Source organism: Euleptes europaea, chromosome 13 (assembly GCF_029931775.1).
Source record: "Euleptes europaea isolate rEulEur1 chromosome 13, rEulEur1.hap1, whole genome shotgun sequence".
NCBI lineage: Eukaryota > Metazoa > Chordata > Lepidosauria > Squamata > Sphaerodactylidae > Euleptes > Euleptes europaea.
The window spans coordinates 54,078,598-54,095,738 of record NC_079324.1 but is presented as its reverse complement, the minus strand read 5'-3'; the positions used below and the strand labels follow the sequence as shown (position 1 = coordinate 54,095,738).

At 46.7% G+C, this 17,141-nt stretch overlaps 1 protein-coding gene across 14 annotated transcripts in view; it reads left to right on the top strand.

Annotated features, from left to right (window-relative positions):
* The window catches only part of FBRSL1 (fibrosin like 1), an 823,361-nt gene that overhangs the window by 659,194 nt on the left and 147,026 nt on the right, over positions 1 to 17,141 (top strand). For 9 of the 14 annotated variants that reach the window (XM_056859849.1, XM_056859847.1, XM_056859855.1 and 6 more), the window contains one exon: positions 4,679 to 4,732. The exons of the other annotated variants lie outside the window; for them this stretch is intronic. In XM_056859849.1, the coding sequence (XP_056715827.1) occupies positions 4,679 to 4,732 (54 nt within the window). The remainder of the gene's footprint in view (positions 1 to 4,678; positions 4,733 to 17,141) is intronic. 14 annotated transcript variants of the gene reach the window in all.

Below are 17,141 nucleotides of genomic sequence, written 5' to 3'. Positions count from 1 at the left end.
GGAGCCACCACCAAAAATACCTTTCCACGTGCTGCAGCCATTCTAACATCCTTGCAGAAAGGAGCAAAATTAAAAAAGGAGAAAGGGGACGTTGTTGGGAAGAATTAATTGGCGCTTAGGGGCATGTAGGAAGAGGTGGTCCATTCACAGGGTAGCTATCTTTGGAAAGCACCATCCAGTTAGGAGTAGGGGTGTTTGAAGTGGCAAATTTGCAATCAAATGGGCAATCTGCATCACTGCTAGGGTTGCCAACTCTGGGTTGGGAAATTCGTGGTGGTTTGGGGTGGAGGGTGAGGTTTGGTGAGGGGAGGGACCTCAGCAGGGCAATAACGCCATAGAGTCCACCCTCCAAAGCAGCCGTTTTCTCCAGGAAAACTGATCTTTGCAGTCTGGATGTCTGCCGCAGATCTCCAGGCCCCACCTGGAGGTTGGCAGCCTAGTCACCGTCCTAGTCGAGGGAACAGGACGGCCTCTTTACCAGTGCAGAACCGGCTTGCCCTGTAGCTGGTCCCTTGTTTCCATAGAGGTTTCTTGGTGTTTAATTTTATCACCTAGCAGCAGCCATACATGGCACTGTTGGCGGGAGACACAACCTCCGCCTCACGGTGCCCGTTCAGCTCTTTAGGTGCCAATTCAGCTCCTTGGCTGTTGCGCCAGCTCTTCTGCCTTTCCTTTTGTGTTCCTGGCTGTCATCACCTTTGCCCCCTGGCTCCCTGCAACCAGCTGGCCCCCAGAGTAGGCTCTATCCAGACGTGATGAGCTTGGCAGCAAGAGATGCACGTTCTCCAGCCTTTGCTTCCTTTTTTGTGATTCTATTGTCCCTGTCTGATTGGAGACTCGCTCGCTGCTAGAGATTGGGGGAGAAAAGGGATGTCTAATGAAGACAGCTTTATTAGACAAGGTGCGGCTTTAAGCCTTCTCTCCCTCCCTGTCGAATGCGCCTCAAGGGGGGGTGGGAATCTCCCAAAGTCACAGTGTACTCCATGCAGGAGTTTTCTGAGAAGCAAAACCTGAGCTTTATTCTTGTCCCTTTCAAAATTAATTGCCTCCTCCGTTCAGGTAGGCTCAAAATACATGGCGGAATCTGAAGCCGTTGAGCAAAAATAAAGTAATTTTTGTGGTTTTTTTAAAATAAAAACAGAGTCTTTCTCTCAAACCCCCCTCCTTTTGCCTCTTTTGTGGTGAAGTTTAAATCTACAATCTGTTGCAAATGTAATGGGAAACCAGCCTACAGAAAATGCCATTATTCATATCATCCTTAGCTCATTTATTTTATCTGCAGTAGCGACGATAAGGCAAGCTGCTTGGCAGAGCTGATAAGCAGGGGAAATATCTTAGAGCTATTTGTAAAAGTTAAAGCAGATCTTGGTACGGGGAGATAGTAGGGGGGGGGGGCACCGACAAGCTTTTTGGCAGGTTGCTGAGCTGGGAGCTAATAAAGATTTTAATGGGGAGGCCTCATTAGGATTAGGCAGAAGATCTATTATCTCGGATTTACACAACACAAATGGTGGAGCAACTTGGGTTCTCTCCCCCCACCCCTTCCATTTCTGTGTTCGCTAAATAGCGCCGCTGTTGAATGGAAAATCTTTTCAAATTCGATTGGAATCTCTTGCTGCCAGGAGCCCTTGCCAGATGTTTCCAGAGCAGAGATAGAGGGGGCAGCTTTTGCAAGGCTTTGCAAGGGAAGGCTTAGCCTGTGGCTCCAGCTAGAGGCTAGCCTGATCCACACCTCATAGCCTGTCTGTGAATTTTTATTTTGACGCAGAACTCAAGGTGATCCTCACACCCATCTTTTAACATTGGCTAAAGAATAATTTTTTGTCCCCTCCGAGTTACGATACCCTGTGCCTGTGGCATACCTTAGAAACAGGAAATAACATTGTTCTGAGAAGCTCATTCTGCTTAAAGAATTCCGCATTTTGGCTTTTTCCTCACCCTTTGTTAATGTGAGTGTGCATCAGCCATTAAGGCCTCTCTTGGAACACTTTGCCCCTCTAAAGCTTAACAATGTCATAAACCCCTCACCCTGGCTATTTCTGCAGCTTCGTTCCAAATTACACTAGAGATAACTGAGCAACACTCAAGTGTGTTGAATTGCATTGAGATTTCTTTCATTCCAGTGCTGATTCTTGGTGCTGATTCTTTATTCTGTTCTTTGTTCTGTTCAGATGGGTAGTTGTGTTGGTCTGCAGTAGAAGAGCAAAGAATCGAGTCCAGTAGCACCTTAAAGACCAACAAGATTTCCAGTGTATAAGCTTTCAAGAGTCAAAGCTCCCTTAGTATCTGACGAAGGGAGTCTTGACTCTTGAAAGCTTATATCCTAGAAATCTTGTTGGTCTTTAAGGTGGTCTTGGACTCAAATCTTTTTATTCTAGTGAACTCCTTGTAGTGTTGCCTGTTGGTGTTGCTGATTGTGTTCTAGCAGAGCCAAGCTTAGCAGTTGTCAGACTTAATCGAAATCTTTATGCATGTCCCTCAAGCAAATGCCATTGGAATTGTCTAGGAAGGTTGACCCATAAGGCCATTTAAAAGAAGTGTGTCCTTAGGTCATTTATGCATGGGCACTTGGACTCACGTCCGGCCCCGGTCTGATTCGGTTGTTCCTTGGAGCTCTGCACGAATTCTCCGTCCATTCGAAATGACTTCACCGCCAGCCCTCGCAATGTCCGGGTCTTCCCATTCCTCTATTAACCCAACTTTCCCCTCTAACCTGAGCTCAGCCCAGCTGAAATTCCCGTGCAGATGGCAAAACCGGGCCACAAAAAGATTGGCTTCTCTCACAAAATGGAGGTTTGGGTTTCCCCCCTTTCTTTCAGATTGCTCCGTTTGTTGTTTGTTGTTCTTAAAATGCCTTTTTATGCGGCAGTTGGGGGCGGGACTTGAGCTTGGAGGCTGCTGGTGCAGAGATTCCCAACAAGAAAGTGTGGGTCCAGACAGCAACGAACCTCAGGCAAAACTCCCATGCATAAATGACCTTAGATTCTTTTGTGTCGCATGGCCCTCTTCTTCATCTTTTGGATGCCTCCCAACTCCATCCTTCATTGGATGACGCAGTAGCTGCCCTGGAAAAACTGCTGTGGTAGCTTTCAAGGCAATACTAGGAAAATATGGAATGTATTTTTAGCATGGGTGGTTGTTGTTGTTTTTGCCCACGATGCTGCACCTGCGGAAGAAAAAGGAGAGCAGGTACAGCAGGAGCAGGCTTCTCTTTTCAAACCATAAATAAAGGATTGTCGAGTGCGTGCTTCTGAACCTGTGGTTTTGCCCAAGAAGGCCAAACAAAGACATTTTTAATAGTGGTAGGCTTAAAAAATCCTATTAGCCTTGCGTTTGTTTAAAGGGGCCCTGCTGAACGGGCGCACATTTTATAATGGGGAGTGGCCTGTGGTTTGCTTTGATCTTTCAGAATGTATTTGTGGGCTTCAACCATTAACTCAGAAGTCGTTCATTCTGTTACACCCTTTTCAAAATGGCCAAATCTAGAGACTTTGTTGTAGGCTTTGTTCATAGGGTTGCCAGGTCCCCTTTTCGCCATTGGTGGGAAGTTTTCGGTGCGGAGCCTGAGGAGGGTAGGGTTTGGGGAGGGGAGGGACTTCCATGCAATAGAGTCCAATGGCCAAAGCGGCCATTTTCTCCAGGTGAACTGATCTCTATCGGCTGGAGATCAGTCATAATAGCAGGAGATCTTCTGCTATTACCTGAAGGCTGGCAACCCTATCTGTGCAGCAGACACTGTTTTTAACCTCTTTGCACTACCTGCATAGGATTTCCAGGGAGTACCTGGCAACTGGTGGGAAGGTTGTGAGGGGAGGCAATGTCCCAGGTGAAGAATTAAAAAGAAAATAAGGTTGAGTTTCTGGCATTTCCTAGAGCAAGCCTTGGCACTTCCAGGTAACTCTAGGAATCTCCAGGAACTCTATGGTCAGAACGAACACTCCATAGACTCTAGATTACACACAGATGCCTCTTGGTAACTAGAGGTTTTGGTGGTTGATGAGTTAATGACAGGTTTTCCATTCATTCGTTTGAAAGCCCACTTTGGAAATGTGACAACCCCTCCTAGCACTATGTCCCTGTCTGGTTTCTTGGTGGTGGCAGAAAGTGCCATCAAGTCACATATGGCAACCCTTTCAGGGGTTTGCAAAGCACAAGATGTTCAGAGGCAGTTTGCCATTGCCTACCTCTGTGTAGCAACCCTGGACTGCCTTGGTGGTCTCCCATCCAAGTACTAACCAGGGCCAACCCTGCTTGGCTTCTTAGATCTGATGAGATCAAGCAAGCCTGGGCCATCCAGGTCAGGACAGCTTTCCGGTATGGTCTCAAAATGCCTTGTGTCGTCCTGTACCTTACAAGACTTCCAGGCACTTGTCTTTCACCCAGTTTGGTTGCTCCTCTGAAGCAACCTAGCTGTGCAGTAAATCTCAGCATAAGGGACATCCGTCTCCTTAAAAAGGTAAATAAAGGTCTCCTGTGCAAGCACTGGGTCCTTCCTGACCCAGGGGTGACTTCACATCCCGATGTTTACTAGGCAGACTTTGTTTACGGGGTGGTTTGCCAGTGCCTCCCGTCTCCTTAAACCCATGGAAAAATGCCACGGTTGCCCCAGCAATGTTGAAAAGGAAGGTTTCTGCTAAAAGTGTTTGATTGTGAACAGAACTTTTTGTTTTGTCTGTAGAACTCCGCGAACCTGGAGCTGTCTCGTATCAGGAGTGCCTTGGTAGCAGGCAAGGTATGAGATCAAGTCTCTCCCATCTGGGCACCTGGGGGCCAATTATTGCGCTTGCGGGTTTCTCGACTGAGTGGCTCTCTCTTCTGCTTTTGCCTTCTCTCTTTTTGTGCTTTCTTTTCCTTCATGGGCATGCGCTCGCTTGTATTTTCCCATCCCTGTGAGTTTACATGGCTCCCGTCCTTCCTCTCCCCCAGCTGCAAATGTTTCAGGGCGTGTGTTGTGAAATGGTGTGTACATCCATCTAACCAATGTGCAAACTCAGTTTGTAGAAAGCAACGATAAATTACTGCATTAAATAAGCATGAATTAATGACATGCATATGCTTTGCAGATTCTCAAGGGTTTTGACAAAAAAGAGTCGCTTTGGGGAGGGGGCTTTGTTACTGGCAGGCTTGTTCAGGCCTGTCCAGTCTAATCTTGGTACATGCTGAGCTGTTTTGTGTGGACCAGTGGTTCCCAAAGTGGGCAGTACCACCCCCTGGGTGGCAGTGGGATTACCTAGGAGGGCACTAAGAGGCAAGAGGGCAGCGAGGGGGGGGGTGCTAGAAGGAGGGCTCCTTCAACTCTGTTGTTCACTGGTTTACAGTAGATCAAGCTATGGCACCATGCTAGCAAATTTGGTGGAAACTATCAGAATTTTTTTCCAGACTTTAAAGAGCTGGTACCACTGGATCAAGTTCATCAGTTTTGTTGGATAAATTTCAACTAAAACATTATAATTTGATTTTAATAGGTTTGCAATTAATTGTTACTGTTTTGAAATGTTATTGTTATTATCTTCTTTAGTGCATCATGCAAACCCCTATTTTGAATAATGCATTCTATAGGATAGGGTAGGGGGTGCTGGGCTTGAGTTTGTGGAACCAACGGGGCGGTGGCCCAAAAGGTGTGGGAACCACTGGTGTAGACCAAGCCAAAGAGAGCAGAGGCAGCATTATGAGGCAGACTTTGAGCCGAGGGTACTAGCAAGCAAGAAGTGGCCAAAGGCGCTAGCAAGAACTAGCCTTAGCAAGAAGGCAAGCGCCATTTTGTTTCTAAGCTGCTCTTTGTTGGGCAGTTCTGTCGCTGAAGCATGTGCAGAGCTCAGCAGGTAAACCAATCAGGATTAAGCCAGGAGACCGCGCTGGGGAGGGGCTGTGGCACAGTGGTAGAGCATGTGCTTGGCATGCAGAAGGTCCCGGGTTCAATCCCCGGATCTCCCGTTAAAGGGACTAGGCAAGTAGGTGATATGAAAGACCCCTGCCTGAGACCCTGGAGAGCATGGAAAGGGGCCGTGCTCAGTGGTAGAGCATCTGCTTGGCATGTAGAAGGTCCCAGGTTCGATCCCTGGCATCTCCAGTTAGAGGGACTAGGCAAGTAGGTGATGTGAAAGACCTCTGTCTGAGACCCTGGAGAGCTGCTGCCAGTCTGAGTAGACAATACTGACCTTGATGGACCAAGGGTCTGATTCAGTATAAGGCAGCTTTATGTGTTCAAAACCATAGTTAAGCCTAACTGCAGGTTAATAAACCGGCGAGATCGTGGCTTGAGGCACCCAAACTATAGTCAAGGTGGTGGCACGGGTTTGGATCAATTAACTATGGTTAATGAAATTAAATCATGGTTTTGCATTATGTCTGAACTGCCCCTGTGTGTTTAGGGCAGGCCAAAGTTGGTAAACTTAAGAATTCTTAGCTCTGTATTTAGGCTTAAGTAGGTTTGTGTGAATTCTACACAGCTACGGGTTTGCTATTCAAGGGAAGGCCAATTGCAGTATTTTGAGACTCTTGTCTTTATTGCTTGCTTTGGGGTAGTAATGATAGCTTTCATGGTTACTCACAGCGGCTTGGAAATGTGTGCTGAAGGCTCAGAAACCGCACTCCAGCAACGTGATACTTAGCTAGATCTTGAGCACACTTCACTTTATCTGTCTCCTGCTCACAGCTTAAACAGTGTTGTCCAAACTGTGAGGCTGGCTCACCCCCAATGCCAGCCCAGAGGGCTTTGAGGCACAGTGTCACAAAGAAACACGGATGCCGGACCTGCTGCGCTGTCGGCCTAGCAGAAGAAAGTGTTTGGGGGTAATGGAAAAGGTGCATTTGGAGAGGCTAGGTAGAACTGATGAGGTCATTATACAAGGCCTGGGTTCAGATCTCTACTGTGCGACCTTGGGAAAGTCACTGACTCTCATCTGGACCTACTTCACATGGCTGTTGTGAGGATTCAGCAGAGAAAAGGGGAGAACCCAGTGTACTGCCTTGAGTTACTTGGTGGAAGGATGGGATAAAAATGTGATAGGAAGACAGGCTTCAGGCTTTGCTGAAGCATGGTCTTAGAAGAGTTATTTTTCCCTGGCGGTGGAAAATGCTGTCAAGTCACTGCTGACTTATGGCGAAGACCTTCAGGACAAGACAAAGACAGGTGGTTTGCCATTGCCTGCCTCTGCATAGCAACCCTGGGCGTCACTGGTGGTCTCCCACCAAGACTGACCTTGCCAAGTTCTGACATCTTGACGAGATCAGGCTGGTTTTAGCCATCCAGGTCAGGGTTATTTTCCCCTAGTCCTAATTTTATCAAGAAGCGAAGAAGAAGAAGAGTTGGTTTTTATATGCCGACTTTTTCTACCACTTAAGGGAGACATAAACCGGCTTACAATCACCTTCCCTTCCCCTCCCCACAACAAACATCCTGTGAGGTACCGGTAGGTGGGCTGAGAGAGCTCTAACAGAGCTGTGACTAGCCCAAGGTCACCCAGTTGGCTTTGTGTGTAGGAGTGGGGAAACCAACCCCGTCCACCAGATTAGCGTCCACCGCTCATGTGGAGGAGTGGGGAATCAAACCCAGTTCTCCAGATTAGAGTCCACCGCTCCAAACCACCGCTCGTAACCACTACACCACGCAAGCCATCACTGATTATAATTTATCCATGCGCCTTTTCCTTCCCAGGACTGCTGAAGTGCATGCTTAGCAATGATAAAGTATTTATTGCAGTCAATAAAGGGGAGGAAATGTGAAAGGTAAGTATAAAAGGATCTGAAGACCGAGCTATGGGAGGAAAACCTGTAATCTCAGCTACAACATACACTCGGCCGCATCTTTGATTCAGAGCCAAAGGTGCATGTTATTGGAGAACGGGGACCTACCGATTGCCCAGCCGGTGCGAGAAAATTAAACCCATGGAAGACAATAAAACAAAAGGGGATCTTTTTTTTGTTGTTGTTAGACAGTAACATAGGAGGGTCACCGTTTCAGCAGACAGCAGCGCTAGCTCTTATGTTACAGTCACATGTTCTGGGTCAGCGGCAGGGCGAAACCTCGACATGGTTACTGATGATCGTAACTGGGTTAGGATAATTGTTTCCCTTTATCTCCTTGCTGTGGGCTCATGATAAATGGGATCCTGGACTGGAAGGAACATATTTTTTCCCGCTGACCTGCTTATTAATACAGGCTTATCCCCGTTCATGCTAGAGGGAGGGCTCGGAAACTGTACCGTAGTGAGCGTTTGATTTGGCACGACCAGAATCATACCTTTTCCAGGTCTATCATCTGTGACTAAGCTCAGGATACTGACATGTGGTGAGAAGACCCTGCAGGCTCCTATTAGTTTTCCCACATACAGCTTTTCATGCCTTTTTAAGGCCATTTCAGACCAGCTGAATTTCCTTCCTGGATCACTGTTAGATGCATTTAAAAAGCATGCACTCACCTAGAGTACTGTGTTCAGTTCTGGGCACCAAAATTTAAGAAAGATGTAGAGAAGCTGGAACGTGTCCAGAGGAGGGCAACAAAGATGGTGAGAGGTCTGGAGACCAGGTCCTATGAGGAAAGGTTGAAGGAGCTGGGTATGTTTAGCCTGAAGAGGAGAAGACTGAGAGGGGATGTGATAACCATCTTCAAGTACTTGAAGGGCTGTCATAGAGAGGAGGGTGCCGAGTTGTTTTCTGCTGCCCCAGAAGGTCGGACCAGAAACAACGGGTTGAAATTAAATCAAAAGAGTTTCCGTCTAGATATTAGGAAGAATTTTCTAACAAAGCGGTTCCTCAGTGGAACAGGCTTCCTCGGGAGGTGGTAAGCGCTCGTTCCCTAGAGGTTTTTAAGAAGAGGTTAGATGGCCATCTGTCAGCAATGCTGATTCTGTGACCTTAAGCAGATGATGAGAGGGAGGGCACCTTGGCCATCTTCTGGGCATGGAGTAGGGGTCACTGGGTGTGTGTGTGTGTGTGAGGGGGAAGTAATTGTGAATTTCCTGCATTGTTCAGGGGGTTGGACTAGATGACCCTGGTGGTCCCTTCCAACTCTATGATTCTATGTATATTATGTGTGTATGTGCTGCATTTACAACAGTCAGCAAAGCCCTGACTCCCTGTGGCTTCTCAGTCTGTGCAGACTGCAGGCGTAGATTGCACATGCGACTGCATACACAAAGTTTGCACACTTCTTCCTACATGGAAACGCTACCCACTTCACACATTTACCGCATCTGAAGTGGCTTTTAGTCGGAGCTACTCCTTCGCAGCTTAGTCACTTGGCTTCCTCTCTGCGTACTCTCGCTTTGCCCACGTCTTCCCACACCTTTAGCCTGCCCACAGAGCTCCCCTGCTCTGCCCTGTGTAGCAGAATGTGGTGGTGAGAAAGTGGCAGTCTTCTCTTGTGGCACTTTAAGGGGTGCAGGAAGATCAGAGGGAAAAGAAAGGAGGCACAGGCTGTCCTATTGAGGAGGTTTCCCAAGAAAGTCAAACTGAACATTGCTGGGAGGTGTTTCACACGTTACATATAAACACCCCCACCCCATGTTTGCCAGTCAGTACGTATAAGTTCAACAAAGACCTCTAGCCAGCTATCTGAGGTGCATATTTTTAAACATCAGTTTGTCACATCTGGGGAGAGGCCGTGGCTCAGTGGTAGAGCCTCTGGTTGGCATGCAGAAGGTCCCACGTTCAGTCCCCGGCATCTCTAGTTAAAAAGTCTAGGCAAGTAGGTGATGTGAAAGACCTCCGCCTGAGACCCTGGAGAGCCGCTGCCGGTCTGAGTAGACAATACTGACTTTGAAGGACCAAGGGTCTGATTCAGTAGAAGACAGCTTCATGTGTTCATGGGTGTGCTCCTAAAAGATCAACTAAAAAAGGGAGCCAGCATGGTGTAGTGGTTAAGAGTGGTGGACTCTAATCTGGAGCACCGGATTTGATTCCCCGCTCCTCCACATGAGTGGTGGAGGCTAAGTAAGTAAGCAAACAAGCAAGCAAATAAATAAACATTTAAATAAATAAAACATACGTCCAGAAACATTTTCTCTTCCTGTCACTGCATGTCGGTTTTTTAAAAATAAAATATTATTGTTCTCTTTTTATGCCCGTTGATTATTTATGTAACCCTTTTTGCTGTAAAAAGGGCCAGGTTAGTGACCACAGGATTTTAAGAGGCCCCATTCAAAACCTGGAACACTTGAATACTTAAACAAGTAACAATTATTGAGAGGGGAAGGGAACAGTAAAGTCAAACTAGGAGTGTGAAACAAACAGTAAGGATAAAAATTATATTAACTCGTCCCAAAGTCAGTGGGGAAAGGGGACTGCTTTCTCCTCTGTAGAGTCTTCTTAAATTCCCTACAACATCAGGAGGACAATCCTCAGCTTCTCCTCTAGCTGAGCCTCCATCTTCGAATCCTCTCCCGTCCTTCTTTTCTTCTTGTTCCCAGGCCCAAAAGCATTTTTCCCCACCTCCCCTGTAATAGGCATCTCCCTCCATAGGGCACTGCTTCTAGGTTAGTGTTTCGTAACTTTGCAAGTCAAACAGGGCAATACGCTTTTCAACATAAATACAATTTTGAACAAGGCTTACATTTATTTATTTAAATATTTATTTATTTGCTTGCTTGTAGTGGAGGTGTGGTTAAGAGCAGTGGTTTGGAGCGGTGGACTCTAATCTGGAGAACCGAGTTTGATTCCCAGCTCCTCCACATGAGCGGCGGACTCTAATCTGTGTTGGTTTCCCCACTCCTACACATGAAGCCAGCTGGGTGACCTTGTGCTAGTCGCACTCTCTCAACCCCACCTACCTCCCAGGGTGTCTGTTGTGGGGAAGGGGAGGGAAGGTGATTGTAAGCCGGTTTGAGTCTCCCTTAAGTGGTAGAGAAAGTCGGCATATAAAAACCAACTCTTCTTCTTCTTGTTTACTTACTTACCTCATTTATACCTTGCCTTTCTCCCCAGTGAGCCCCCAAAGCAGCTTGCATTATTCTCCTCTCCATTGTATCCTCACAACAACCCAGTGAGGTAGATTAAGCTGAGAGTGTGTGACTAGCTCAAGGTCGCCCAGCAGGCTTTCACGATAGAGCAGGGATTCGAACCTGGGTCTCCCAGATCTTAATCTGACAATTTTATGTGTGGGGCTGTGGGGTGGCATTCAGGCAGTGATCCTTGAAAACACCATGCCTCTGTGTTTTATTCGTGGGTGTTTGGCCCATCATATGTTTAATGCCTCTCCTTATTTTTGAGCAGATGGGAGCAAACTGTTAACTTTTGCTGGCCTTCTGTGATAAACACATTTTTTTTGCAAACCTGTCCTGCATGGCGCCGGGGCCCTTTAAGTGTGTTTGAGCTGTCAATGAAATGCGACTGCCACCACTTCGTTTTATAACAGCTTGCTCGTCTCCCAGAAATTATGCCATAATGAGGTTTGGTTTATATATTTTACCCGTCTCCTCATTAAAGTGCTATCTTTTTCGGAAGAGGCGCTTTGTGTGTTGAAATATTGCATGGTTAAAACGGAGGCAGGTTTATAAGGATTTAATGTACTTGGGAGCCAAGGTTTTGCAGCTTTATGGCAAAGATGTTGTAACAAAGGACTTTATGGGTGTGCTATATTTTACCCAGGCAGTTTCTCGGGAAAAGATCTTCAGCAAAAGCTTTGCTGGTCAAGGAAGGCAATCTCTGGAGCAAAGAGTCACCTCCGTTTGTGCTTCGCCGGTAGTAAATGTGTTCATATTCACACCAGTGTTTGAACACTGTTGTTATATGCTAACTTGGTTACCTCTGTGAGAGAGGCAGAATGTTGGGTAGTCTACTGTTTTGTACCTAGGACATCTGTCTATTTATTTATATGTATTAAAATGTTATATCCTGCTTCTGAGTTTTAAAAGACTCCTGAAGCGGCTTACAAGCAATCGTGGATAAAACTGCAAGATCACAGAATTAGGAAAAAAAGACAGCCATCTTAAAAATGTCAGATCTTCATACGGGATACGGACAGCCAGAAACGTAAACCCAGAGTAGAGTTATATACATCAGCAGAAGTTAAGTCAAGTTAACAGAAGCTGATGCAAAGCTCATTGAAATGAAATAGCCTTCACACATTTACAGAAGGCTAAAAAGGATGGTGGCGAATAAGCCTCCTGGGCTTAGGGTTGCCAACCTCCAGGTGGGGCCTGGATTTCTCCTGGAATTACAAGTGATCTCAAGTCTACATAGATCAGTTCCCCTGAAGAAAATGGCAGCTTTGGAGGGTGAAATCTGTGTCATCACATCCTTGCTGAGCCCCCTTCCCAAACTCCCCAGGCACTGCCCCCCAAATCTCCAGGAATTTCCCAAACTGGAGTTGGCAACTCTGCGCTGGATTCCTTTGTCTCTCTTGGCCTGTTTTTTTGCGCTGTCAAGTCACACCTGACTTATGGCGACCCTTGGTAGGGTTTTCAAGGCAAGAGACTTTCAGAGGTGGCTTGCCATCGTCTGCATCCACGTCACGACCCTGGTATTTCCTTGGAGGTCTCTCATCCAAATACTTTCCAGGGTTGACCCTTAGGGGAGGGGCTGTGGCTCAGTTAGAGCATCTGCTCGACATGCAGAAGGTCCCAGGTTCAATCCCTGGCATCTCCAGTTAAAGGGACTAGGCAAGTAGGTGATGTGAAAGACCCCTGCCTGAGACCATGGAGATCTGGTGCCGGTCTGAGTAGAAATACTGACTTTGATGGACCAAGGGTCTGATTCAGTATAAGGCAGCTTCGTGTGTTCATGTGTAGCTTCTGAGATCTGATGAGATCATGTAAAATCAAACCATGGCTGAGGATATACTTAATGGTAGCTTTTTAATATGCTCTTCGACTTGAATCATCTGCTTCTAGGCACAGTTTTCTTCTAATCAAAGATAAACATGCAGTGGGGGGCTGATTTAGAAGCATGTGGTCTTGCTGATTCTTGTGACTTAGGCCCAGTTGTCAGTGAAGAGTGTTGGGACTGTACCGTTTCAGAATGTGGGTGGGGCCACATAGGGTTTCATCTTGGAGATTTGGCAACGGTACCTGGGAACTGCAGAGACAGCAGAGTGGGTGGGAGCTCAGTGGGGAAGTCATCTCATAGAGTCCATCCGGTGAAGTTGCCATTTCCTCCAGGGAAACCAGAGCTGGAGATCAGTTGTAATTCCAGGGGAACTCCAGGCCTTACCTGGGGAGGATGGAAACCCTACCTCTTTTTGACACACAGATTTCTTTGTGGAGTGGATCGCTTGGTAAGGAGCAGCACTGATTCATGGGAGCCCTCTGCATGTAGTATGGAGGTGGTAGAAAGTCCCTGACTTGTGGTGACCCTGTAGGGTGTTCCAGGCAAGACATGTTCAGAGGTGGTTTGCCATTGCCTTCCTCCGTGTAGTGACCCTGGCCTTCCTTGGTGGTCTCCCGTCCAAATACTGGTCCAGATACTGACCAGGGCCAACCCTGCTTAGCATCTGAGATCATTGAGCCTTGGCCATCAAGGTCAGGGCAAAATATAGCCCAGGCCCCATGTTTATCTCCTTAATGAGAGTTCTAGGACAAATTGGAACTGGAAAAGAATGGAAGGAGATCCTCTAGGGAACATGTCAAAATTTAGATGTAGACTAGAAAGAGTAGTGGCAACAGCATAGTTCTTCTCTAGGAGAGAGCAAAGACTTTTGAGTACAGTGTTAATTGACAGTTGTTTTAACATTGCAGACAAACTACCTGTCTTGTTAATTAACTCCTGTCGGGAGAGTAAATACGACTAGCAGCCAACTTCCATAGGAGAGTGGGGATTTGAACCTGGGTCTCCCAGATCCTGGTCCAACAGCAGCTTACAAAGTATTCACCCAACATACTTACACACGCCCATGAATGGAAATCAGTGGCAGTGTTTATTTAATACATAGTACTCATGTGTGAATCGGTAGTTTTTATGATACTCAGAGCTTCCCTGTGCAAACATTTTCCAGCCAGGAAAACAGGAACAGGGATCGGCTTCCCCTTCTCCACACCATGTGAATAATTGGCTGCTCTTGCCACAAGAGGATCCTTCTTTGATGCGAGGCAGGGCCGTGCCGAATATGTCCTTGGTCCCGCTTTGAAATTCTTCTTTCAACACTGCCTCTGCTGAATCTGAGTCCCCATAATATCACAGTAACGAAGGCCACAAGGTCTCCTGTTTTGAAAGCCAAGGGTTGTGGGTTGCGGCTTGCATGCAAGAAGCCAATATTTGTGGCCTTTCTCTGCAAGGAAAATAAATAAGTAACTGGCTTCATTATAAGATGCCTCTCCGAGGGAGGGAAGCATATGGGCCTCGTTAATGAAGAATTACCGGGCTCGGTCTCGTCTTTTGCAGATAGCGTGAGGCGCAGGAGGAAGGGAAGGAAAAGGAGGCGGCTTTCTGTCACTCTCTTTCCCTCGTTCTTTCCCCCTCGGAGAGAGCGAGCGGGGTAAGCACGCCAACCTGCCAGCCTCAGGCTCTCTAAATTGGTAATGGTTTCTGGAAGGCATCCAGGCTGTTGTAAATATGAACTTTTGTCAATATTCCCCAAGCTTCCACAGACTCTGGGGTGGGCTTTATTAGCTGAAGGTCACTCCATTATGTTCCTCCCTCTCCGGAGACCTTTGATTCTTTTCTGAAAAGGACAGCCGCGCGAGGCCTTAGAAGCCGGCTTTCTCTCGAACAGTGCTGGCACTGATAAGCTTAAGGTGCATATTTCATCCGCCCTCTGCTGCTTGCCGAAGACAAATGGCGTTTTATAATTTCTTTTGGTTGAACAATGGGTGTGGGGAGGGGAGAGCGCACAAGCCACACTCTCCCACCCATGGACACAAGCACAGGTTTAATCTTTGAGGTTCCTTTGTGTGCTCAGGGGGGCTTCAGGGGGCTTGTGGGACCCAAGTTCTCCGGTTTCGGAGCCACGCAGCCTCCCATGAAGAGTCTGGTAGTCCTTCTGGGCCAGCTGAAATTCCTGGCGATCTGGGGGTGGTGTCTGGGGAGGGTGGAGTTTGGGGTGGGAGCTCAGTAAGGACATGATGCCCTAGAGTTCACTCTAGTTGCCATTTCCTTCAGGGGAAATCCCCCTACCAAGCATCATGTTCTCAAATGAAATGTCCTAAGTAACAGTCTGCAAACACGTGAAAGATTTCCGCTCTGTGCCAGGGTGGTGCAAAGGGAGGGAAGTAACTGCTGCATGCAAACAAAGCGGAAACAAAGATGTTCCCATGAGATCACAGTCAGATAAGTTTACCAGGGTGGAGGCAGCAGGTGTGAAGATATGCTTAGACCGAGGATTGAACAAGAATCTGGTGGTTGAAAAGAACCCAGGCTATTAGAGATGGGGAAATTTTTTCTTTTTGTTGCACTCTTTAGCCTGGAACATGGATGACACATCCTGAGATCTAGCTACACTGATCTCAGGAATATGGGTGTGGGATTTCAGGGAACAATGGGCCAGTGGCTACACCAACCCCATCTGCAGTACCCATTCATCCAAGCTAACAGTTTTTCAAATAACCTTTTTTTAGACTTATCCGTTTAAAGAATGAGACTACCTTTTGGAATAGAAAAGGTTTGTTTTATTAAAAGTGGGCACCTGGTACTCGCCAACAGTCCACCCATTTGACTGCTGTTTAAGCTCCACCCCTTTGACTTACCTCCTCTTGCCAATTCCAGAATTTCCCTGGGTGGGTTTTCCAAGATCTCCATCAGCCCACGCTGAAGATAACCCGTTAAGCTACTGTGACTGTGAGCCCAACCAAGTGTTTAAAAGGATTGAGTGGAAGAAGAAGAGTTGGTTTTTATATGCCGACTTTCTCTACCACTTAAGGAAGAATCAAACCAGCTTACAATCACCTTCCCTTCCCCTCCCCACAACAGACACCCTGTGAGGTAGGTGGGGCTGAGAGAGCTCTAATAGAGCTTTAACTTGCCCAGGGTCACCCAGCTGGCTTCGTGTGTAGGAGCAGGGAAACAAACCAAGTTCACCAGATTAGCCTCCGCCGTTCATGTGGAGGAGTGGGGACTCAAACCCAGTTGTCCAGGTCAGAGTCCACCGCTCCAATCCACAGCTCTTAACCACTACACCACGCTGGTGTAGTAGTAACTAAAGGATGTTTTTATTTAAGAAAAGTGTTCGTTAGCGGGTGAAAACTAAAACAAAAAGCAACACTTTTTAATCCAAGTTATGTGGTTTTGACATTAATAATAATTCAGATAATAATAATAATACAAATAGTGACTTGGGCTTGGCCAGACCATTCTCCTGGTTGTGAGGAAGTCATTGGATTTTCCTTTCATTTCTTTGAAATTCCAGCTGGAAACGCAGAAGCCTCCGAAAGCTCAGCAGGCTACTGCAGGTCTGGAATGGAATCCTCATAGAGTGATTTCATTGGGATCTCGCCCAGCAACCTCATCTTGCTTATTCTATTTCCGTATCGATTTGGGGGTGTTCTTTTGTCTCGGGAGGAAATTCAAAACTCTGTTTGCTTTATTGGAAACATTTAAGAGCCGCTTTTTTCTCTTTAAAAAACGGCAAAAGTAATGAGGAGAGAAAAGGAGTCTGAAATTGGATCCACAACTTCATGAAAAGGAGGAGGATTTCTTAAAGTCAAATCAGGCATGGTAATACTCTTCTATTGTTCTCTTTGCCGTGCTCTTTGTGTTGCTTAACTTACTGCAAACAAAGAACCCATAACCAGTGCTGGGTAAAAAATAATCCAGGCATTTTAAGATGAAACTTGAAAAGCCCTTGAAAAATCCCACGCAAAGGTGTGTCTCTGAATCTGTGGTTTGTGGATTGTCTAAACGAGCTCAAACAGCTGGTCCTTTTTTTTAAAAAAAAGGACATACCCAGTGGTGTTCTTCACTGAGGTCTGAGTTCATAGAGAAGGTACGGCTTTCTGTCTTTTGAAGGTGATTGAAGCCACTCTGAGCCCAGCTCTGCTGGGGAGGGCGGGGTATAAATCTAATAAAAAATAAGCGTGTAGAATCAAAGTAGGATGGTTGAGGAGGGGTTGTGGGCATCCTTACCAGAACTTGGATTTGCTTGTTATATTTATCTCCCACCCTCCCTTCAAGGAGCTCTGAGAGGTTCCATTAAGGAACTGGCCAGGCTCAGAAAACCTTAAGCTCAGAGACAGAAACCCATCAGACATCCTTGTATAGCTCTCTGTATTCGT